General features: G+C 41.8%; 1 protein-coding gene across 1 annotated transcript in view; it reads right to left on the bottom strand.

Annotated features, from left to right (window-relative positions):
• Positions 1-3,894: 3,894 nt before the first annotated feature.
• Positions 3,895-24,617, bottom strand: part of Asb4 (ankyrin repeat and SOCS box containing 4) — a 39,057-nt gene continuing 18,334 nt past the window's right edge. Inside the window, exons 3-5 of the mRNA XM_052172423.1 lie at positions 11,432-11,922; positions 5,333-5,446; positions 3,895-4,083 (exon numbers count right to left, since the gene is read on the bottom strand). Coding sequence (XP_052028383.1) covers positions 3,895-4,083; positions 5,333-5,446; positions 11,432-11,922 — 794 coding nt within the window. The remainder of the gene's footprint in view (positions 4,084-5,332; positions 5,447-11,431; positions 11,923-24,617) is intronic.

The following is a 24,617-nucleotide window of genomic DNA, read 5'->3' as shown; positions in this document are numbered from 1 at the left end:
AAAAATCTAACTAACCCAGGGCCACCTTTAATTTTGAACAGACAAAGTGCATCTGTATTTTATTTCCTAGGCTCATTTAGCATATATTTGCATAGTCTTTACCCAACATCATTGAGGCATACCTCTATCTGAGAAAAACCAATTAGTAAAGAACAAATTTAAACCTCATCCACTTCATGTTGTTTAAAACGGCAGTGTGAGCCGGGCGTGGTGGCGCACGCCTGTAATCCCAGCACTTGGGAGGCAGAGGCAGGCGGATTTCTGTGTTTGAGGCCAGCCTGGTGTACAGAGTGAGTTCCAGGACAGCCAGGGCTACACAGAGAAACCCTGTCTCAAAAACACAAAAACAAACAAACAAAAAAAAAAAGGCAGTGTGTATGTGTGTTGGGGAGGAGATCAGATTTTGTTGTGGGTTGCACCTCATCCATGGCAGGTGTGACTTCATGCTTGAATAAGGCAATGTAGCACAGAGACACACCTACCAAAACTCAACCCAATCAACCATTGTATGACTAAAAGAAGCTCAATTAGATATTAGGTAGTTTCTAATTAAAACAGGCACACACACTGTGTCCTTTCCTTCTTGACTTCTGAGTAAAGGCAAATAGACTAAAGCCCTGGCCCACTGAAAGTGGATCTTACAGTGACTGGTGAAGCACACTTTCTCTTCCATCCACCTTTAATCACTACATGTGTAGAGATACTAAATGCATTCTTCCGAGAAAAAGAATCCATGGCTTGATTTCTCTAGCCCTCCCTGGTCTTACTCTCTGATGAATAGAGACTGACATTAGTGACATTCTTTAAATGTTTTGATATGAATGACCTTAGAACTTTGTGGGTTTGTCACAGTCAATCATATAAGCAACCAAGATTGAAGGTGTTACCATCTTTTGCCAGGCTGATAACTGTTGGGGTTTTGTCTAAGCTCCACCCCACACCTACCTGGCAATGGCCAGGTATGCCCCGCCCCAGAGATCTGGCCCACTATAAGAGGGGCTACTTGCTCCTCCTCTCTCTCTTTGTTCTCTCCTCTCCCATACTCTCTCACCTCTCTGCCCCTGGGGCTCTTCCCCCCTTCCATGTGGTCATGGCCGGCCTCCACTCTCTCTCTCTCTCCTCCACTCTCTCTCTCTCTCTCTACCTCTCTCTCTACCACTAACTCCCATCCCCTATTCTGAATAAACTCTATTCTATACCATGTCTGTGTGTGTGTGGTCCCTCAGGGGCAGAGGTGCCCAGGCAAGGGCCCACCTGGACACCTTCCCCCACGCCGCCTAGCCACACTCACCTAACCTATACTCCCCCCTTTAAGCCTCATCATCCTGCTGACTCCTTCAATAACTCACTGCAAATGGTTTGTTACTTTTCTAATCTCTCAAATCATCTTCTGACTACTGTGTTCTTATCAGAACCTACCGGGCTCCAAGTGGAAGGACAAGTGGAGATGTAACATTGGGTGATTAAAAACTCAAACACAGGCATGTGTAGATGCAGAGAAGTCCAGAAGAGTGAAGAGGAGGGCTCTTCCTCTTGCTAAGGCCACCACCTCTCATGGAACGTTCTGAAGAGGACTGTGAACTAAAGGAAAATGAAAAACCCAGGATTCCAGAGATGCTAAGAAGTAGGCCAGGGGCATTCAGTTCCATTTTCTACATATAACTAACATACACTTACTAAAATGGTGACAGCCTCCATTTTGTTTTGTTCCAGCCACACCCCCTTCACTTTCTTTGGAAAACATTATCAGTTGACTAGGTAAAATTCTTCATTCTGTCCCTCTTCCTAAATGTTGAGGAAATCAGTAAAACAAGTCTTTTTGAGGGGGGCTGGGGGAGGCTGGGTCTGTGTCACTGTTGAGAGTCAATATTGTGTGAGGAAGATGAGTCTTGTTGATATATAACTCACGACGATGAAAGGAAACACCAGAGCTTTATTTATGATCTTTATTGAAGTTTTATTAAAGGACAAAATACAGAAGTAATCACATTAAATCCACATGCAAGCAATTCAAAACAACTGGCTACATATTCTACGATAGACTAAGGGAAACACTGCAACACTATGACAAACATCCCTAATTCCCTATATGAGGAACACCTTGACCACTTCTTCTCAGTTACACTACACCTGTGATAAATCAGTCTAGCACAGACTTTCCTGCCAGAACATTCCTGATGATGGAGTAAAGCCCCAACCCTTTAAATAGTCTGAGATATGTTCTAAGTAATACTCTGTCAAACGAACTACTTCCCATGTGTAATCTCTACAAATTCAGCATTCTGTCCCCATGATAGAGATCTTATTCTAATACAGAAATTTTTTTCTGAAATCAATTGAGTTAAATTGATACCTCAAAAACATGAACATTTCCACCTACTCAAAACTGGGATTAAGAGGGTATTGATTCACAAACACAGCTACATGGGGAACTACTGGGACATCTGACAACGTCTCTAGTCACAACAAGAAAGCATCCTACAGGAAGCAAGAAAGGGAACATCACAGGGAAATGAAAGGAGTCTGCCCATGGCAGCTGGTACAGTGTCTACACTTCACTACTTACTACTTTAACTGGTATCAAGTCTGTGCCCAGAGGCGATAAGCTAATCCAACAGTGATCTGTGAGAACCAAATGAACAAAACAAAGTTCTCCAGGAGGGATACCAGTGTAATTCTACTAGCAAATACTAAATAAATCTTATACTATACTTCTTTCTATGCTTCGCAAAGGGTTTTTTTTTTCTTTTTTTTTCTTTTGACTGAAGGGAGCCACTGTTAAAATGCAAGTTCCTTATCTATCAGCTAAAATGCTCTAAACTGTCAACCTGTCCCATGAAAACACCAAGAAAACCAACTAAGGTCATTCTCTTCACAACTGCTTCTGCCCGCTTCCCTAAACTTCTTTCTCATCTACATAAGAACTGGAGTGTAGAATATTTTTTCTCAGACTCTGTGAAGGTACTAAAATAGGAAACCACACAAAATAAAATACTATCTTGATAGTCTGGAAAAACTCAAAGATGTTGACTCTAATAGTAGCAGGTCCCTCTACATGTCTCTCTATGTTTTGTCTTCATGGTTGAAAAAAAAAATCACACACTTCAAGTCAGAGCACACTTCAGAAAATCAAGCAGTGAATATGAGTTTGCACCTGTACTCCTGCCCCATCACTTCATACGGCAGTCATGTGCTCGTATGCTTGGGTCCCCTGTTAAACATACAACCCTGCAGGTCCATCTGTGGCCTCCAGAGTCCGGCTCAGTAAGTGCAGTGAAATGTCTATTCCTAGGCTACTAAGCAAACTGCTCTTTCCTTATTTCTATCTAGACTCAAAGATCTTGTTCCCACTGCAGTCCTGTGTGCATTTGTCACCAAAAGGAGTGGATGACCTTGATTTGGGGAGAAGGCGTTTCTAAAACTAGTAACAGTAATGTCTCTTCAGTAGTCACTGGAGGGAGACACCAAGCTTAAGAGGTCACTCACAAAACCTGCTACTTTGCAAACGAAAACAGTCATGTAAACTTATTACTGATAATGTAGTGAATGAGATTGGTTGTAAGAAAATGTGGGTCCCTTTTGAGATGAAATAATTTGTGAAAGTTTTACAAACTACATCAGGTACCTAACAAAAGTTGTCACTGTATGAGCTATTACCGTTGTGTAATAGTATCTGCCTTCTAAATGCAGCCATTGTCTCTGAAAATTCTTTAACTTTCCTTGCTTATTTTCCCTCTGCATGCTCCTCTAGGATTAATAGCTTGGTGTTTGTAAAGTGTTTTGAAATCCCTAAAGTGTGATAACCCACCCAAGAACCATTTTATCCATGCAAACTGCGTCTACCCAGTGAATCCACTTAGCAATCTAGGATAGGGAACTGCTGTCTCCTAAGACTTAATAAATGATTCCCTCTGGCTCCAGAAGCAAGTACTTCTTCAGGGACGGTGGGAGGGACAGCATAGGAATTGCTTTGTGGCATCTGTTGTCTAACGCCTTTCGAATGGCACATCTCGACAGGTGCATGAGGGTCCTGGGAGTGTTGCAGCACACCTTGAAGAGAGAGTGGTAAAAATCCCAGTGTTTCTGGAAGGCAAGACAGGACAGGTTAATTTGTGGGAGGCTCCACAGCTTCCCCCAGATAAAAAAATTCACACTGATGCATTTATCCCAACTTTACACATAAGAATAGATTTCTAGAGTCTGTGATAGGGAATAAAACTGAGCACAAAATGAAAACGGGGAGGTCAGGAAGTGGTGTGTGATAAGACTGGAAAGAAAAGCAGAGAAACACGTTCACAACCCAGGACATGATATCAGCTACCGTGACTGAACTGTGTGGACCAGCTCAAAACAAAATGGTGACTTTAATTCAACTCAATATTATAGCATGTTCTTTGTGTACCTGGTAATGTATCTACTGGCAGTGGCTAGCAGGCAAGTAACTTTAAAGGGGAAAGAGCTAACAATTAGCAGAATAAGATGATACAAATAAGCCATTGGCCTCTAAGCCCAGGGAACTTTGTACCTAGCACCTCTCATCAAGAACAGGATGCTCTGTGGGAAGGGCTAGTTTACGGATGGCCCAAAGTCTCTAAGTCCACAAGGAAGGGCATGGTTCTATGAAGGGTTCTTACGTGTAGCTCACTGCAGACTCTGAAATAGTGTTTTCTGCTTAGTCATAAGTACCTAGATATAGTTGAAAGTAAACAAGCTAGCTATATAAAACACTATGGTGTTCTGGGGAAAAAAAATGCTGAGCGAACAGTCCTGGATATTATCCCTTAACTCATTTAAATTTCTGGGAGTGTTGCAGCACACCTTGAAGAGAGAGTGGTAAAAATCCCAGTGTTTCTGGAAGGCAAGACAGGACAGGTTAATTTGTGGGAGGCTCCACAGTTTCCCCCAGATAAAATTCACACTGATACATTTATCCCTACTTTACACATAAGAATAGATTTCTAGAGTCTGTGATAGTGAATAAAACTGAGTACAAAATGAAAATGGGGAGTTCAGGAAGTGGTATTATCATGAAGTGGTAGAGATATTATCCCTAATCTCATTTAAATTTAAAGAACTGCCACCTTTGTATATTTACTCAAACTTCTCTCAGAGAAATTCCCCGAGACTTCCTAATATCACATATTTGACAGGCATACATGTATAGAGTTTTACCCACTCATACTTGTATTTTATAATCCTGTTTCATTACATTTGAAAAAAAAAAAGCTTTGAAAGCATTCTCAAAACCAATGTTTTAAACAAGAATGTTGAGTAAATATCCAGAGATCTGGCAGCACTTGCCAGGGAAAAGCACAGTGAGTGAATTGTTTACCTCCAGGTCATCATCAGGAATGGCTCTTCTCCACTTGATGTTCCAGCGGATGTGCTCATAGGCATTGACCACAACTTCAATCGCTTTGGGGCAAGAGTGGCAAGCCTGGATCACCTGCAGAGGAAACAGAAAACATTGTCACTTGACGTGGGCACACCATTCACAATTCTCACAGACATCGAGAATCCCCGAGCAAGGTTGGGACGGCTTCACGCACCTGCAGTTTCCCCTAGCCAGTATGCTTTGGAATCACCAAGACCCTGGACCAGAAAGGGGCCACACATCTAGAAATAATTCCCAAACCTATCACGTTGTCTGGAGCACTGTGCTTTTAAGGAGTGTCACATCTTTTGGATGTGGTTATGCTGTCTGATCTAACGTACATGGGCATATTCATGAAATAAAGTTAACATCATCAATCATGAACAATAAAGACAGGGGCACTAACAAGAATAGAAAGACAGGATGTTGAAGAAATCTCTGCTCTACCCATAAATGAAATGATCCTGAGAGAGGCAGTCTCAACCCATAGTTCCTACTGCTGGGGACTCTGCAAGGCTGCTAAATCTGCTCTTATAAAATGACTGGACAATAGTACCGTGGGAGGTCTACTGGTGACCATGTGGCAAAGAAAACTTCAGAGTCACCAGTAAGTCACCAAAGACATGTCCCAGGAACAGCACCTGTAGCAGACTGGTGTCAGATATCAAGCCACACTCAGTCAGTCTCTTCAAGAACAAAAGGTAACATGAGAGAGATATAGCTATATTATTAGTATAATTTGTTCCAGACTCTACTCAGCAGCCAAAATCATGGGGAAATTGAGTCAAAGTCATCAACCTTTCCCACTGAACACAGAGGGATTTAATTTTAGATTTAGACTAAGCTGGATTATTAATCCACCTGAACAAAACTTTTATTAGCTATCAATATTGCAAGTATCTGCTAGAGCAATCAAGTAGCCCATTTATTAGGTTACAAAGTGTAAAGATAAAGCAGAAACATCCAAAACAAAAACAAACAAACAAAACAAATAATACTCCCACTGGGTTCTAATTATAATAATGAGAGAAAAAACAATACCTCATATATTAGACAAGACAAATGGTAAAAAATGGTTAACCCATATAATTAAGGGTTAGATTATGTGGCTTAAAAATACTCTTGACCACAACACAAGCCTATAATTATAGTACTTGGGAGGCTGAAGCAGGATTGAGAGTCCAGGGCCAGTCTGACACACAATGTACCCTGTCCCCCAAACACACCAAAGATGAAAGCTTAAAAGTAAAATTTCAAAATGAAAGTTAAGCATTAAAAACTACATTAATCCAAGCCAGGGAGCTGTAGAGAGTGGGGTTGGTCATCACAGATTTTCTTTTGGAAGAGCAGAGGTCAGCTCTCAGTCTTGGACAGTAGAAAGGTCTCTGGCATGTGTGCACATCTAAGTGTGTGCGCCGTGATGTATCACCTCTCTGCTGACTGGATGAGGTAGAGTAAGAGGAAGGGAAGGTCTTGGCTATCGATACAACCTCACATGGATGCTTCCCACACTGGATTCTTCTTTGTGTGAGTTCTACAAGTGCCATAATTAATTTGGAACACCCAAATTGCCAAAGCTTCTTCTTTCCCTGTTGACTACACACACACACACACACCACCCTCCACGAAAACTCTTCCACTGAGGATGGTGGACAGGAGAGCTGACAGCTCCTCAGCTTTGAGACCTTCCATGTGATAGCATTCAGTGTTGTAGAGGCCCCATGAGTGATGTTCCTTTATTAGTAACGTGTATACTAAGAATGAGCTGAGAATGACGCACAATTGTAAATCAGAAAGCCACCTTTACAGTGGCAAGCTCATTACATCCTCTGTTGAACAACCAGCCACATGAGACTTCGGTTGCTCCACAGAAAATGAGTTTTCTGCCCTCTGTCTGCAGGTCTTTCTCAAGGAGCTGAGCTTGTTTCTGGAGGCTTGCTATCCTGAAGAGCAAAGAGCTCGCATATTCTCCAGATCCGAGGATCAGCAAGCCAACCCAATCCTCCAACTCTCAGTCAGTATGTGGAATAGCAAAGTTGGAAACACAAGCTAGAGACTGAGGAAAGTGCCTCGTGAACTAACAAGACAATGGGCCTGACTGTCCTCTGCTAAATTGCTTGTAATGAGTTAAGGAGCAAGGAGATGACAAGAGATGGAGTTGGGCCATGTGTAATAGAACTTACAAGAAGGAGAGGCAGAAAGGGTTCAAATAAAATTATACATATAGGAGTGTAGATGTTTATGATTTAGAAACCAAACACCACACATCTGATGCTTCCAATTTCACCCAACATCCTCCTGTGTATAACGAAGCAATGACTTTCAACTTTCATTAGGGCAAAATATTTGGCCAAGTATTTTGACCAAATCCTGACCTTCTACAATCTTCAGACAGGACATGCCTAATGGCTCCATTACTGGCATCAGTTTTAGCTGTGGCACCATAACCTCAACAACTCTTATAAAGAAAAATATTTAGTTGGGTATGGTTTACAGTTTCAGAGAGTTAGTCAATTATCATCATAGTAGGAACCATGGCAGCGTGCAGGCAGATGTGGTGCTGGAGAAGGAGCTGAGAGTTCTACATCTTGATCTGCAGGCAGCAGGAGACTGCCACACTAGGCGTAACATGAGCACATGAGACCTCAAAGCACTCCCCCACAGTGACACACTTCCTCCAACAAGGGCATACCTACTCTAAGAAGGCCACACTTCCTCATAGTGCCACTCCCTATGGGCCAGGCATACAAACACAAGAGTCTATGGGGCCATTCCTATGCAAACCACCACACTAACTACTAAGTTTTCTTCTTACAGAAGTCTTGATTCTCAAACCAGGAAGGGATACTTTTTAGCCTGACAGTCTCCTAACTGTCATTATCAGCACTTAAGACTTCTTGGGCTAACTCATCTTCTCAGGCCTCAGTAAGAATTTCACTCAGGCAATAAGTAGGTAGATAGATAGATATATAGATAGCTAAATGGATAGACAGACAGACAGACACCTTAGCCTCTGATGAGCTAAGAAGCAAAGGACACCAGAAGACTTACATTTGGTCTCTATAATAACTTTTTTTTCCATCACAGGACAATGACTAGAAAGTGATGAAATTGTTTTCTAAAACAATGATCACTGGGGAGTGGATCAGATGCCACCTCTTCATCATCTGACTCGTAAAGACAAAGAAACATGGCATAGATTCAAGGGGCTGGGCAGATGGCTCAATGGATTGAGTACTTGCTGGGCAAGGCAAAGGCATCCTGTTCCCAGTGCTGGGGAGAGAAAGGTAAGAGGAGGCCATGCTGGGAGCTTGCTGGCCAGTTACCTTAATTAAGCAGCAAACTCTGAGCTCAAAGAGAGAGCCTGTTCCAACAGTACAGTGGAAAGTGATTGATGAAGCCAACCTTAAGTTGGTGTCACCTCCAAACACACATACACAGGTGCCTACATACCCCGACACACACACAAACACACAGAGGGTAGTTAAAGATGTCTCTCTAAGTTTTTCACGTGCCATCCGTAAGGCACTTTTCAATAAGGAACTCTCCTAAAGCTACCTTGATCCTTATAGAATGTTATATTTTTGTACACCCTCACACACACACACACACACACACACACACACACACACCCCACTTATTATCAAGGGAATTGTTTGAGCAATGTGCTTCACACACAACATTATTCAATGGCAGAAATCACATTTACCTCCCCCAAATTCTCCCATTATCTTTCGCTTCCCCAGAAAAAAAAATGTCTTTCTTGACCTACAAGAAATCTCGATTTGGGCTCCCCGGGGTGTCGCTTCCTTCAGAATTATGCTAGCAGCAGAAAAGAAAAAAAATCAAATGTCCTTTTGTACCCTGGAAAGCAATCGTAGACCCTATCATTCTCCCCCATATCATTCTCCCCCACCACGTCTCTTATGTAATTTATACATTGGCTCTCAGTGAAACGCACCGTCTGCCCATCCTCTTTGCATTGGGAAGACAGCATCTGCCGCTCTGACCTTGTTCCTTGTAAATAAGGAAACTGAATTCCCCATCCAGGGGAGAACAAATCACTTTGTCTTCGGGATAAATGAGTCAGTCATTCGCCTGTCGTAAAGACGACTTTCTCTTAGGAAAGTCGGGCCATGGAGGGGTTGTTCTAAATCATGTTGAAGCATCTGCACAGTGCATCGAAGTTTTTCTCCCACCTCACACACTTTTAGTGAGCATCAATGAAACTATCCAAGCCTACATTAAATCTCCTTAGTGGTCAGCTAAAGCGCAGGAAGTTAGAGGAGCAAACAAAAGCCAAAGGAAGACAGTAACTGACGGTGCTGTCGGTGTTCTTTGGGACACAAAATTGTGTGCTTACTGTCAAGACTAGAGGAGCCACCAAACAAGGCTGGTGCTATAAGTTCTTACCCTGCCCTCAAAACACAGAGCACAAGGAAGAAGAAGACAAGGATGCTGCCTCACCAGACAGGTGGGTATGCCACCCCAACTCTCAGTTTAAATGCTTTAGAAGTCTGAGAGTGAGGAGAGATCTGAGAAGTCAAGCAATGTGTTCATAAACTGTACAGCAATGCATGGCCAAGCAGACACTTAGCATTCACAATCACAAGGCCTCTGTCCCTAACAGCAAATGAAAATTAGTCTTCAGTAGAAAATACTAAGACACAAGTGAGAATTCCCTCCTGAGTCAGAATTTCCGATTCATGGGGTCTTAACAGAAGAACTGAACACGCTTTGGATTATCTGCATGTCTTCCTTGTGGAATTCACTACTCCTAAGTGATTTATATCATTTTTTACGTTTTTTCTTTCCTTTCAGTTTTGTTTCTTTGTCTGTTTGGTAGTTTGGCTGGGGGTTTTGTAATTCTAATAGTGTGAGACAAGGTCTTACCTAGTAGCCCAGGCTGGCCTCAAACTTACAGTCCTCCTACCTCTATTTCTTTGATGCAAAACCAAAAGAAGCATGTCCACCACCACTTCTGACTGTCTTCCCAGGTTGTGCTCACACTGCAGGACTGCAGATGAGTCCCTGGGATATATACACATACACATACACATACACACACACACACACACACACACACACACACACACATACCTACATCTACATGTTTATCTTATACATTTATATGTGTACATATTCTATATGTACATGTGTGTATGTATTCTATATGTATTTATGTATGTATATGGGAGGGGTGATCCCAGTTGAGTTAGAAGGAATAGTCCTCAAGTTCCTCAGCTTCTTTAAATTAAAGTTTCAGAACCACAGCATCATCTGGTTTGCTTTAAGTGTTAAATGCATTTTGACTACAAATTAATGATTATCATTAACCTGATGCTAGCACCTCCTGCGTCCCTCTACTCTGTCATGTACTGTGCATATTAAAATGACCTCTGTGTGTGTTTTTCTTTCCCAGTAGATGAAGCTACGTGAGTAGGTACCTTGTCTTGGTCATATCAACATCATTAGCATCTGCTCCCTGCCAGCCCATTAGAGATTATTAATTAGTGTTGTTCAGAAAAGAGGTCATGCCGTATGATATTTTGTGAATAAATCCTTGAATAAATTATCTAAGGTCAGGTCCTAATCCCACCACTGCAGGAGCTCAGACATGATTGGGTACCTCAGTTTCCTCTGCTGGAAAACAGGAATGATGAATCCTTTATAGAATTATGGAAGGAAATCAAATGAGCATATATCCAATGTTTATAACAATGTGCTGAATTCATTACAAGTCATTATTGGTCCCTATGCACTAGCTGATATTATTGGTAACTTTTGCCAGATTGGAAGAATGCGCAGTTCTTTCCTGGCTATAAGCTCACTCATTCTTTAGACCAGACATTAGGTAAGAACAATTGCCTTTTCTTCGCATACTGACTTTCCAACTCTTGCTCAAATTTCAAACACACAAAGAGAAGGTGGGCCGGTCAAATGGAAGTCAGAAATGGTTAGTTCAAAGACTCAAGTCTCCAACAAGCCTGAATCACCGGGAGACCGTAGGGCACACACAGCTTCATTTGAGCTAAAAAAGCTGGGATGCCGCCTCACCTTGTGGAACTGTGGGGGGTAGATGCGCGCAGCCCCGTGGTTCAGCAGCAGCTGGTAGCAGATCTCAGGCTGTGCGGCAGGGCGCACGGAGGTGACCTTCAGCACGTACTGGATAGCTGCACAGCCGTTGATATCCATGAGGTTGGCCTCCGCTCCCGCTTCCAGCATCATGTGCATGAGCACGTGGTCGCAATTCCAGGCAGCCTTGTGCAGGGGGGACTTGAAGTCATCGTCGCGAGCGTTGACCTCGGCGTTGTTGTCCAGGAGCATGCGGCAGATGAGGTGGTGCTCCCTGCTGTACTCCTGTTCCTTGAAGCGCAGGGCCCAGTAGGTGGCAATGGCCAGTGGGGTCTCCATGTGGGCATTCATGCTATCCACGATGGCCCCATGCTCCACATAGAAGGCCACCAGCTCGGAGAGGCCGAAGTGGGCCGCCGTGTGCAGGGGTGTCTCCTCATCCTGGTTGTTGGTTTTCATGTTTACATTTGCACCTATGGAGGAAAATAGAAGCAGGCAGATATTTAAGCACACATCTATGTCTATGGTTCCTTCATACGTATGGTTCCTCCTGAGCGTCATTGAGTAAGACTCTTTCTCACAGGTTCTCTTCAACCTCTGCCTATCATGCGTGACTCCCACCTAGCCATAAACGGTCATTCCTGACCCTGGTGTAAGACACCCCTTAAGCCAACACCTCTGTCTTCCTGACTGCTAACAAATGCACCCGGGAAGAGTTGCTGACGATCTGCTCTCTCTCACAGCCTTGAGCACTGCTCTTCATTCCCAGATAGATTTGGAAGTAAGTGATGTCTATGACAAAATGGTTTATATCATTAAAATGCCAAACATAGTAAGATATAAGATTTTGGTGGGCTTTCTTTTTTAATTTAAAGGTTGGAAATAGGTAAAGGGCCTAGCCACCGAAGCCCGGCTGCTTGAGTTTGATATCTGGGACCCATATGGAAGGTGAGAACCAACTTTCACCTATGGTCCAGGGAGTCTTATACACACAAATAAGAACAGAAGGATAAATGGGATTTTAAATTAAAATTAGAGAATATCTTTAAGAACTGCAGCTCATGCAGAAGACTTTAACATTAGTGAGGATTTTAAATTTAAGTTTTTACTGATTTGCATGAGTGTGCTCACTCTTCTCTATGTGCACCACATGTATGCAGATGCCATCTTGAGCCCGAGTTCCACGTGACTGAGAGCATTCCAGTCTGGGTGCTGGGTGCTGGGTTCAAGAGCAGCAAGTGTTCTTAGCCACTGAACCATCCTTCCAGTCCTTAGAGAGTGTTGTAGCCATTTTATAAAATGGTCTTTCCTCTCTTTCAAAGCAGGTAGATCTAAAGTTTGGTGCAAACTAGCTTACGGTGATATGAATTTTCTGAGTACATTGGCTCAAGTCACAGCATCATGGGAGCTAAGTCTTTGAGATATAATAAACACACACCATACACACACACACACCACACATACACACACACCACACATACACACACCACACACATACACACACACACACACACCCCACACGTACACACACCACACACATACACACACACTTTTTAGCACCAAAACAGCTTAAATGTCATAGTTCGAATTAAGAAGTGTAAAAATTAGCATTATAGAAACAGTCATGGAAAGAAAGGAAACAGACTGTGACTGAGAAAAATTATTTGATAGACAACTATGTCAAACACACAACCCTAGCAATGATTTCCTTGGACAGTGCCTTAAGAATGATTTCATGAAACCCACTTACTGAACAGATCAGGAAACCACTGTGCTTTTTATTCTTCTGATAACAATGTTAAGTGTTAGAATTAGCAACCTGAGAAACTAGAAACTTCCTCCTCTGCCTAATTTAAAAGGGTGGACCAAATAACTCCTAAGGGCTGGTGTCATAAATAATTCTATTGGAAATTTTCATTGGGCCTCCAAATATAAGTCCAAAAAGACTGATTATCATCATCATCATCATCATCATCATCATCATCATCATCATCATCATCAGTGGTAGTGTTATAAATATTGCTGTCACCATTATTAATTTGGAGTTGAATGATGTGTCGCATCATAACCAAAATATATTTTATGTAGAATCTCATGGAATCTCCCAGCAACTCTGCAACAGATGCAGTTTTTACCCTAATTTTATAGTTGGATAAAGTTATCCTTGGGTTAACAATTTGCACAAAGTACACTAAGGTACTGAGCTTGCAAGCAGAAATTTGCAAGTAGGAAGGCTGGTTTGAAAAAAACTCCCTTATTAGTATGCTATTCTATCTCATTATTATTTTTCTGCAGGAAATTTTATATTGCTTGTTATATGAAAACTAGATGTAGTAGAGATGCCATTGCATTTTATAAATTTAAAATCAGCTTTCTCACATGGATAGCTCCTTCTTGGACTTATTTACAGCATCCCCTGATTATTCAGAATATATTTAAAGGAGAAAATTCTCCCACAAGCAGTGTCTGGTTAGGAAACGAAGTCTCCAGTGAGGTTTCTCCAGTTACAGCTAAGCAGCTACTGGGGCCTCTCACTTGCAGGAGGCAGAATGGTAATCAAAGCCACCCTTTCCCTGTGTTCATCAGTATTCTGACCTGGAAGGGTTCTGGGTGAGATCTCCTTTCTGGTCAAGTTTCTGCTCCTAAGTGAGATAGGATGAATACAAATGTCTTTCCAGAAGCCACGTGCAGGGTCGCTTCAGCTGTGGGAGAGTTTCCAGGAAGAATGAGAATCAAAGAATCAGGAGGAAAATTTTACAGTCGAACTTATAGAGGGAACCACAGCCTTTGGGCTTTTTTTTTTCTTTCTTTCTTTTTTTTTTAAATCGACTTGTACTTTTACTCCTGACCCTTGACCTCTTGGGATAACTGAATGCATAGTTGAGTCGCCTTCTCTGAGCTGGAATGTCTCACTTTTAGACTTGATTTTTTTTCCTCCAGCAAGAAATTTCCATATATTATGCTTTTTAAATTTTAGATTCTTGTGATTTCTTCAAGAAATTAGAGCTCAGAAGTTCATTGAGGGAACTTTCTAGAGTACTTTTTAGCAGGAAGATACAATGTATTGCTTCTCAGTAACTTCCTAAGCTAATCTTCCCACCAAGAGGAAGAGGACAGTCTGAAATCCCGGTGCTTGCAGGCGTGACCAGTTTTCTCTGGAGTCTCTGAGAGAGACTCTGTCTTGGCTTTGGTGTTGGCTGCTGAGCCTCGGTGGCTTGTAGAAGTGTCCTGTCAGTCTTCGCCTCTTTCTCCACATTTCTTTGTGTCTTCATAAAGAACACTGCACATTCCCGCTGTAGAATGGCACTGTTGTTACTAGTGATGACACTGTTGTTATTAGTGATGACACTGTTGTTATTAGTGATGACCCCTGCAGTCACGCTCTTTCCAAGCACACTGATTAGAGATCAGGGCTTCTATGCACTTTTTTGTTTTTTGAGGAATTCAACTCAAGCTCATCATAGAACACATGCAACATGATTTACAAAAATATAATTGCACACCTTCAATATTATTATAATCATATCCCAGTTAAGGATGCAAACATCTCTCTCTCTCTCTCTCTCTCTCTCTCTCTCTCTCTCTCTCTCTCCTGAGATCAGGCCTCACTAACATAGCTCGGGCTACCTGTGCCTCCTGGGTGCTGGGATTAAAGGCATGGACCACCATGACCTGGTGGGCAAACGAACATTTCTTGATATAGAAGAACTCCCTGCTGTCCTACTCTCTTCCCAGTTAGGATTTCATCCAGTCAAAGGCGACTCTAGCTGCTTCACCAGTCTGTTCAGACAGGCAAGTAGCATCTTCATTTCCCTTTATTCTTACCACTTGTATGCAGACCTCTAAACCGTGGTTTGGCCTCCTTTTCTAAGTCTGAAGACGAGAACTATAAGGAAAGGCTGCTGGTCTGCGTCCTTCACTCAGCTTCGAGTTGTGATGCCTGCTTCTCTGTTCTTTTAGCTGGCTCTGGCTCTCAGCCTACGCTGTCCACAGCGTGTCCTCTCCATCAGGAATAGACATGCCACGGAAGTTCCTGTGACTTCTCTTCCTACGAACGGAGCAGCTGCACTCCATCTCTTCGGTTTCAGAGTGAATACAGGCTCCTGGGCTGCTGATAAATCCACAGCTCATGCATGAGGCTCCTCACTAAGCCACACTGTCATCAGGAATGAAGCTTTGCAATCAATCTGGTACCTGCACATTGATAGCTCATTGTATTTTAATGTCTTCCCCTACATTTTGAGTAAGTTAGATGTGCTATAATACTTGTATTCCTTTTTAAATTTGCCCTCATATTCATTTCTATGCAGCTAAACTGTGACTTTAAACACTATTTGAAGTAATTAAATAATATTCCATGAAGTAAATGTGCCCTACTGTTGGGTGTACAAGATGCCTTTTTTATTTTCAAAATTTTGATCTTATAATTAACATTACTACTAATCAGCAGGTATAAATTTTAGTATTGCTTACTTGCAATAAATTCATGAAAACAGAATTGTAAAGCAGAGAGGTCTGGTGTGTTTGCATATTTATGAATCATATTTACATTTATCCCATTGGTACAGTGAAGTAGATGTTTCTCCTATCAGTGTGTTATACATTTTTAAAATTTTATGCTAATTGTGAAAGTTAAAAATACCATTTCTTATCATCTTGAATTTCTTTGGTTAGTCACTCTATATAATTATTAACTATTAAATCTTTTCTTTGATTAATCATCCAAATAGTCTTGTCTGCATATAGAACTTTCTGAGTGATTTGCATTGTTATGAGCTCTCCAATAAAAATATAAGTGAATATTATCCTAATGGGATAACTTTTTAGCCATTTAGTTTGATTTCTCCTAAATATGGTGATAATGACTTTACTCATTTTTTAATTATGGGTTGGTCTATTGTTTTTTTCTTTGCCTTTGCATTGCAATAGTCTACTTCTACTTCAAGGTCCCACAACTATTCAGATTAATTATAATCTAGCCTTTTTTTCCTTTTTTCCCCAGGGGGTATTTAACATTTGCGTCCTCTGGAGTTTATTTTGATCTATATATGGATTTAGGAAATCTTTACATCTCCATGGAGTTCTTCTGCACAGAAACATGGCCTCTTGCTAGGCAGTGATGGTGCATGTCCTTAATCCCAGCTCTCAGAGGAAGAGGCAGACAGATCTCTGTGAATTCGAGAAGAGTCACAAATATGCCGAGAAATCCTGTCTCCGAAAATGAAAGGAAGGAAGGAAGGAAGGAAGGAAGGAAGGAAGGAAGGAAGGAAGGAAGGAAGGAAGGGGAAGGGAGGGAGGGGAGGAAAGGGAGGAAGGGAGGAAGGGAGGAAGGGAGGAAGGGAGGAAGGTGGCTTCTTTAAAAGAATTGTTCTACATTCTCATAAGGTACATCCCCCAAACATTTGCAAGCATTTTCACCCTAGTGTGCAGAGGCAATCACTCAGGGATGAAATAACTTCCCACAGTGGGAGCTCCTACAAGATGTAAGACTGTCTTCAGAAGCAAGCTTCAATGGCAGCGAAGGAGACAGATAAGAACTGAAATTTACCCCAAATAGCAAAGAATGAGGTACTTTTAAAATTCACCCGTGGGCAAAGGAGATGGAATTCATGTGCACCGAGAACTGGGCAGACGGGTGAGGTAGAGCAGAAGCTGGAAAGGAAAGGGCAGGACTGTCCACAGGATGGGGATCCAGGCTCAAAGGACACTGGGGCTCCAGAGGGAATTTACAGTGTTGTCAAATGGTGCACGTTCTGTTCTGCTTTAGGCTGAATTTTATTCTCTGAGGAATGGCAATCTCAAGGAAGAAACACCCCAGGAAAGTCCTGAGCACAGAAAACCAAAAATCACCCTGAGTTTTATTACAGATTCATTCCCAGAAATGCCCATATTTCCCTAAAATGCCAAAGCGTTTTGTGCTTATATATAAAATGGAGTTAGCTTGTAGCGCCATTGTGTTACTGCATCTAAATATCTAGTCTTACAGAAGCACTAAATCTTAGGTTTTCTAAATATGCAATAGTCAAGCATATAAAAATTAAATAAGTGTGAAATATGCAGGTGACCTGCCTATATCTTGAAGGTTTTAATCTTTGCCTTATATACTTTTTTTTCCTAAGACAGAGTTTTACAGAAACACCCAACTCAGTTCTCCTTGCCTGTCCATTTCCAGAGATAACTTCTATTATAAAGTTGGTATTTGGAATCATTTTGAATATTACCTTTGATTGAATGATAAACAGACTACAGTCAATTTCTTTCGGTGAGCTTACGTATTTTCACTGCTTTAAACAACTACCAGACTCAAAGTGACCAGGATAAACTCCAGGAGGTCAGACACATCAAGGTAGCCAAGGTATCCCATGAGGCATCCTACCTGTTCCCTTGCTCTGGCTCTGCCCTGCGGCCTTGTAAATGAATGATAGCAAGGACGACTGCCAAAGGGAGGACATTGTGCAGCCTCTCTATGGTATATGCTTCTGGTCTAAAGCAGGCGCGCCACAGTCAGAAAGGAAGGGCAAGCCAGGACAGGAGTGTGAGTTTAAATCAAATTTGAGTTTTCAGTCAGCCCTGGTTATCTAACTTTTTAATGGAGGCTGGTGGTTTTTCTGAGATGGGGAGCCTTTTGTTACCCAAAATTAGGCCGAAGGGGCGTGGGTTTGCCTCATTCCATAACAGGGAAGAAATTAGATCTCCAAAATAATGATTAATTTAAAGAGACACCAGAATAAAAAGCAGAAGTATTTCAGGACTACCTTGCATGTGTCATACATGATCTAGTTATAGTCGCCCATGACAGATAAATTTTTTAAGCAGGATAACTCTTGGCATAATTTTAAAGACGTCAGGACTCTGTGGACATGCATCTGTTGGCATCATATATTAAAAGTAGGAATTAAAGCTGAGCCTTGTGGCACAGCCTGTGATACCAGCTCCTCAGAGGACGAGGAGCACAGATCAAGGTCAACTGGAGAGACGGTATGAGTTCAAGTCCAGACTGGGCAACTTAGACCTTAATAGTTATTAATATACTTAATAAATAAAGTAAAAAGATTGCCTAGTGTGTGAGAGATTATAGTTTCAATGCCATAAGGAGGCCATTTACTAATTTTTAAAATTTTGAATATTATAAAGAAATGGAAGTCGACCAAGTTTTGCTCCTTAACAAATAACCTACTTTTTACTCGTTGAATTGTTTTATAAGATTTACTATTTTTATTGTCAAAACTTCATATATCCTAAAGATGTGCCTACATTTAGATTTTTTATTATTTTTTTCTAAGAACAAGAACTGTGCACTTCTCCAAAGGAGTTCATATTTTAATCTATCCTTTTGAAATAATGGTTATAGTTTTAGATGAAACATTTCTGATAAATTGAAAACTATAAAGCTATCCTTTTTTTAAAAAAAAAAAGTATTTGTGTTGGGTCACTTGACACAAAATAGGGTCATATTAGAAGAGGGAAGCTCAGTTGAGATGCCCCTGCCAGATTGACCTGTGGGAGAGCCTGTGGAATATTGTCTGAATTAATGTGGGTGAGTCCAGCTCACTGTTGGCAGCATCATGCCCTGGATTAAAAAAAAAAAAACAAAAACAGATTGAGTAAGCCATGGGAGCCAGCCAGTAAGCCACACTTCCCCAGGGCCTCTGCATTAATTCCTGCCTCCAGGTTCCTGCCTTGCACTCCTGTCCTGGCTTCCCTTGGCAGTGGGACTATGACCTGGGATTTCTAAGCTGAAATCAACCCTTTTCTTCCTCAAGTTCCATTTGGCCGTGGTATTTTACCACAGCAACTAGAACCCAGGTGCCACCCATTCATTGCCAAGCTACCGCCATTGATGAGAAATCCAGTCTCACCAGTTTTCAGTGACTGTCCTCAAGGATTCAAAGGAAATCCCAGCAATTTTGTGACCTCCCCTTTCACATCATCACGAATAACTATGCTTTTCTTACAAACGGTAAGAGGACGAGACACATTTATGGTGCCATAGGTGACAGGGACCTGTGACACGTGTGAGCATACAAAGGAAATATTAAGACAGAGGGATAGCACAAGTCTCAGGAAGAAACTGATTGCATTTACTGACTTCACAAGGGGTTTAATTCCCAGATGGCTGCTTTACTGGTGTTACTCCATCTTAGTGCTTTTCCATGCATTCTCACTGGCGTGAGCTACATCTACCTCCTTGGTTTGAAGGGTGCTGTCTATGTAGGTAAAACATAGCATGTTTAGTTAAAACATAGTCTGTTTAGTTGTCCCTTTACAAATTTATTAATGAAATCTATTTTGGAGCACACCCCAGGTGCTTTGCATACTGTGTCTCACTTACTAACACTAGTATGATTTGGGGGAGACCTTTTATTCAAAGGTTGGAGCTCATTTTTTTCCTGTTCAGAGCTCTTCATTTTCCTTGAGTTTTGGAATTGTTCCTCAGGTCCACTTCTTTGTCAAGGATGCAATTTTGTACAGTGTCAAATTGTTGTTGTTGTTTTGTTTTGTTTTTGGATTTGGTTTTTTCAAGACAGGGTTTCTCTGTATAGCCCTGGCTGTCCTGGAACTCATTCTGTAGACCAGGCTGGCCTCGAACTCAGGAATCTTCCTGCCTCTGCCTCCCAGAGTGCTGGGATTACAGGTGTGCGCCACCACACCCGGTTGTGTCAAGTTTATTGTTAGCTGTCGCCAAAGCATTTTTTTAGTTGCCTGCTTTGTTCTGGTTTCAATTTTGCCCCTTTAGTCCACAATCTAAAGTGAATATAGCCCCTTGTGTCTTCCATAGTTTCTTCTTAAATGAAACCTCAAGCGGAAGACAAGTGTCTTTCTGATGCTGTTACCCGAGAACTTACATTTTCTATGGCATGAAGTTCGGAACTGATCTCTCCTATGTCTGCGGAAACGAACACCTCTTCAACCACTGTAGACTGGCCTTTAAAGTGTATATCACACAGGAAGATTAATTTTTTTATCCTTTCTTATCAGTGGTCTCCCAGGTGACTTTGGGTAAGTCTCTCAGCTTTTCTTTGATTACCAACATATGCTAAGTTCTCCTTAGGATATGATTTAATCAGGATACGTTAAGTGTGTTTCTGTTACAACATTCAAATGCCCAAGGCTTAAAGCAATGGAAGTTCCTCGCTCTTATCCCCAAGACAAAGTAGCTACAGGGACAGGAACAGTTTCCTTCTTGGTGTGTTAAATTTGACATTATTTATTATCCTTATTAAATATCCAGGGTTGGTGAGGTTTAAATTGTGAAATAGAGGGTTCTGGATGTTCAGGAAGAGAGGCAGGCTGGAAAATCTGAAGTGAACCCCTTGGACGGTATTAAAACCATGGTACTGGATGGGCATAGCCATATTTGAGTTTAGACGGGAAAAGCTGTGGCGACACACCAACACTTCACTGCAGAAAAGAGAAAGAGAGGCAGCCCATGTGCCTGACGACAGGGAAGCAAAGGACTTGCCCCTCAGCTCAGCTTGGTGGCCGTGTTCCCTCACAGCTGCCTATTCTCAGAGAGGACATCCTACCAAAGCCCAGCGGTGGCCTTCCTTAGCCCCAGGAAAACAGGAAGCCGAGGAACCAACCAGTTCCCCGCGACTCCTGAAGCAAATCTTTTTCATATCAAGGCTTATCTGCCGGCTTCTTCTCAATATTGCTTCTCGTCCCCTGGGAGGCCGATGTTTTTCAAACAGCCTATGTTTATTTATCATTTTGTTTATTTTAAAGTTACTGAACCTGAAAGAAAAGATATCTTTCTAGATGTGCAGCTGGAAAACAAGATGCAGGCACTGACTGCACCCAGGCATCTTGCGTTCACTTCATTTTCTTTTATCTTTTTAATTCTGAAACCCACTGATTAAAATTTAGCCAAGTAACCACAGATAAGGGCGAATAGCTCAGACTTGTGGAAAATGGATTGTTATTATGCAGTCTTGCATTCATCTTGTGGGGCACGTGAAGTGAGACCGTATCTTCACTCGAAACTGTTGAAATGCTTTTCTGTAGAAATGAATGCTATCATTGCCATTCGACTGAGAAAGAGGCTAATCTAGAGGCACTTAAAATATATATATATAAGTTTGGAAAAAAAAAACAAAACAAAACAGAATATGGGCTTCTTACGTTATCCAGGGACCCAATTCTGCTCTGTTTGCTTTCAGTGTAAGAGGAGGCATGGCCCCATTGCAGAGATGGACTTGGAGTTGAGAGGCTATGTCTGCACTAATATAGGACAGGATGCTGATGTGACATGAAGATGCAGGAGGCGGCACCAAGGTGGCAGAAAGCATCCGGTGAGAAGGAATCAGCTGAGTAACAGCGAGTGTCCTTCTCAGAAGCAGCAACAGGAGTAAACTCTTAGTTGAAATTTTCTGTCTAGTGGAGCCAGTGCCCTTAACAATGAACATAGGGTCTTTTAGCTTTTAGTTCAGAAGCAGTGCCTGGTGTGTTTCTGTAACCACTGCCATTACCAAAAAATCTGCTTAAGCTCTCCTCTGTCTCTCTCTGACTCTGTCTCTGTCTCTCTGTCTCTCTGTCTCTCTGTCTCTCTGTCTCTCTGTCTCTGTCTGTCTCTCTGTCTCTCTGTCTCTGTCTGTCACTCTCTCCCCCCTCCTGTGTGTGTGTGTGTGTGTGTGTGTGTGTGTGTGTGTGTTTATTGGAACTGAACACAGGGCATCATGTTTGCAAGCACTCTGTAGCTGAGCTGCAACCAACCTTATTTCAAAGTTTTTATTTTAAGATAAATTTCCACTGTGTTGCCTAAACTGACCACAAACTCACGTTGTAGACCAAAGCGATCTTGAATTTGCAGACTTCCAGCTCTAGCCTGCTGAGTACCTGGGATTACAGACATGTGCCACCAGACTCAGCTAGGAAGGGGACCTTGGAGAAAGACCTTCTGATCATAGAGCGTGGGGTGTTTGCAGTTATTATGTCCAGGGTTCCTTATGTGTGGTAGGAAAAACTAAGACTGATAACAAAGCCCTTGGTAGTGACTGGTGGCAAGGCCTGGGCAAACAGACAGCTGCTAGCTACCCCTCTCAGCAGTCATTGGCTGTCACAAATAAAGTGGCTCGTGAGGGCACAAATGCATTGTCTAATAATGCCATAGGCCAGAGATTGGACCCATGTCTCAGCAGAAAGTGGTAATTAACTTATGTGTCAACTTGGCTAGGCCATGTAGACAAATATTATTGGATCCAAATTTTATTGGATCCAATAGATCTTTCTATGGTAGTGTTTGTTTTAATTGTTAACTTGTAAATTCAATATAAAAAATATTGTGTTTTATTAAGGCATAGATAGATAAATAGATATAGATAGATAGATAGATAGATAGATAGATAGATAGATAGATAGATAGATAGAGATAGATAGGTATGTATATATACAGATACTTACTTACATATCCGTCATTATCTTATTTATTCCCAAACTATTATGCAATTTCCCTCTTCCTCCAACCAGAAATGTTAGCAAGGGAGGATGTGCTAAGGAACTGCTTTTCCCTTATCAGAAGCACCAGAGAATTCAAGTTCCTTGATTGACATTCAGGTTATAGTGGAGACAAACTTTCTTTGAACAGAGCAAGAGCAAAGTTCAGGCCAGTCCCAAGACTAACTCACCTTACTAGCCACTCTCACTAGCATAGGTGAGACACCACCACCTAGTGGCCAGCATAGGTACTCCGCACTGGGGTCACTACCACTACCTTCTGGTTTCACTAGTTAAGCTGTTTGTTCACAGGTCTGTTTTAAGTGGGTAAATGGAGAAAGTACAGCTAACCTCATGAGATGACTTTGAAAGTTAAGGGGAGCATAGACAAAATTCCACGTGTGCAATAAAGCACCGTGTATGGTAAGGTTTTTATTTCTCTTTTTGCCAAAGCTGTGCTCTATCGCCCACCCTGGCCTAAAACTCAGCATCCTCATGACCCAGTCCCTCAAGCACTGGAAATGCCACCATACCTGGATTTCTTAAGATGATTATGAAGTCCAGCCTGCCATTTCCCAGGGTTCCTCTGACCTCATCTACAGTGATATAACCTTACTTACAGAGAGCACATTCCATTTTTACTTCTATCGCACCCCCTTCTTGACTAAGTCTGACCTTGTTCATCAGGATAAGGATTTTTTTTTGGGGGGGGGGGGTACCAAAATTCTAAAGCCACAGTCAACAAAGCCCAAGGATACTGTGTTGAGGGTGTCTCTAGTAGTATTGGGGAAGTACTCTTCTCACTGCTTTGAGAGATGCTTTGTCCCAGAAAAGGCAAGTGTCTGCTTTTCTTCAGTTGCCGTGAGCCTTCTAAGGAGTAGAAATGTATTAGGAGCTGGCATCTGCCTGGGTCTTCTGCCATTTTCCCTCCTTGTGAATTTTCTCACTCAGATTAGTAAAGAGCTGAGATGAGAGTCCCCTGGTCTTGTCGAGTTAATCGTTACCTCCAACTCTGAGCCCCTGAGCACCTGATGAGACTGTTTAGATTATCTTCTGTAAGTCATTACTTGCAGCGGTTACAAAGAAAACATTGCCTTTCTGTTTCCAAATCTGATATCTTTTTGCTAAATGGTGTTTAAAATGTTCACAGGATAATGAGATCCAGGCTCCTCTAAGCAAGGAAAAATTATAGAAGTGTTGATGGGAAAAAAAATAATAAAGTCGTTCATGCCCAAGGAAATGTCATCCTTTAATTTCCGGTTCTAGATGCTTCTAGCTGTAAGGCAAAGATAACACACCCAGTCTGAAAACTTAGAACGGAAGCTTCAGTGGCTTGGGGATGGGGACTTAAACTGAAGAAAGTCTGCTGGAGAAAGAAACTGATTTTGAAAATGCTAGAGAACCTTGTGGACAGCATCTCACAATTTGTCTTTGAGAAAATATCCTGGAATAGTCTTGTCGGTAAATATAATTGGTGATAGGGTTGTTAAAGGGTACAACTAAAAAAAAAAAAAAAAGCAGCTTAGTAACAGGCGAGTTAAGAGGCAGGGGCTTTGCAGGGCCAACAGGCTGCTTCTGTTGCTTACAGTGTTTCTTACAGTGTTTCCTTGCTGGAAGTCAGAGCTTTGCCTTGCCCCCAGCTGATTTTGTTACTTATTATCTTGCAATTCCTCCTCCCTGGAGGCAGTAATTTGGAAATTGATCAAAGAGGTGTTTTTAATTACAGAGTTTAATT

Source organism: Apodemus sylvaticus, chromosome 2 (assembly GCF_947179515.1).
Source record: "Apodemus sylvaticus chromosome 2, mApoSyl1.1, whole genome shotgun sequence".
NCBI classification, from domain to species: Eukaryota; Metazoa; Chordata; class Mammalia; order Rodentia; family Muridae; genus Apodemus; species Apodemus sylvaticus.
Note: the sequence above shows the minus strand (reverse complement) of the source record. Positions and strands in the feature narration are given on the sequence as shown.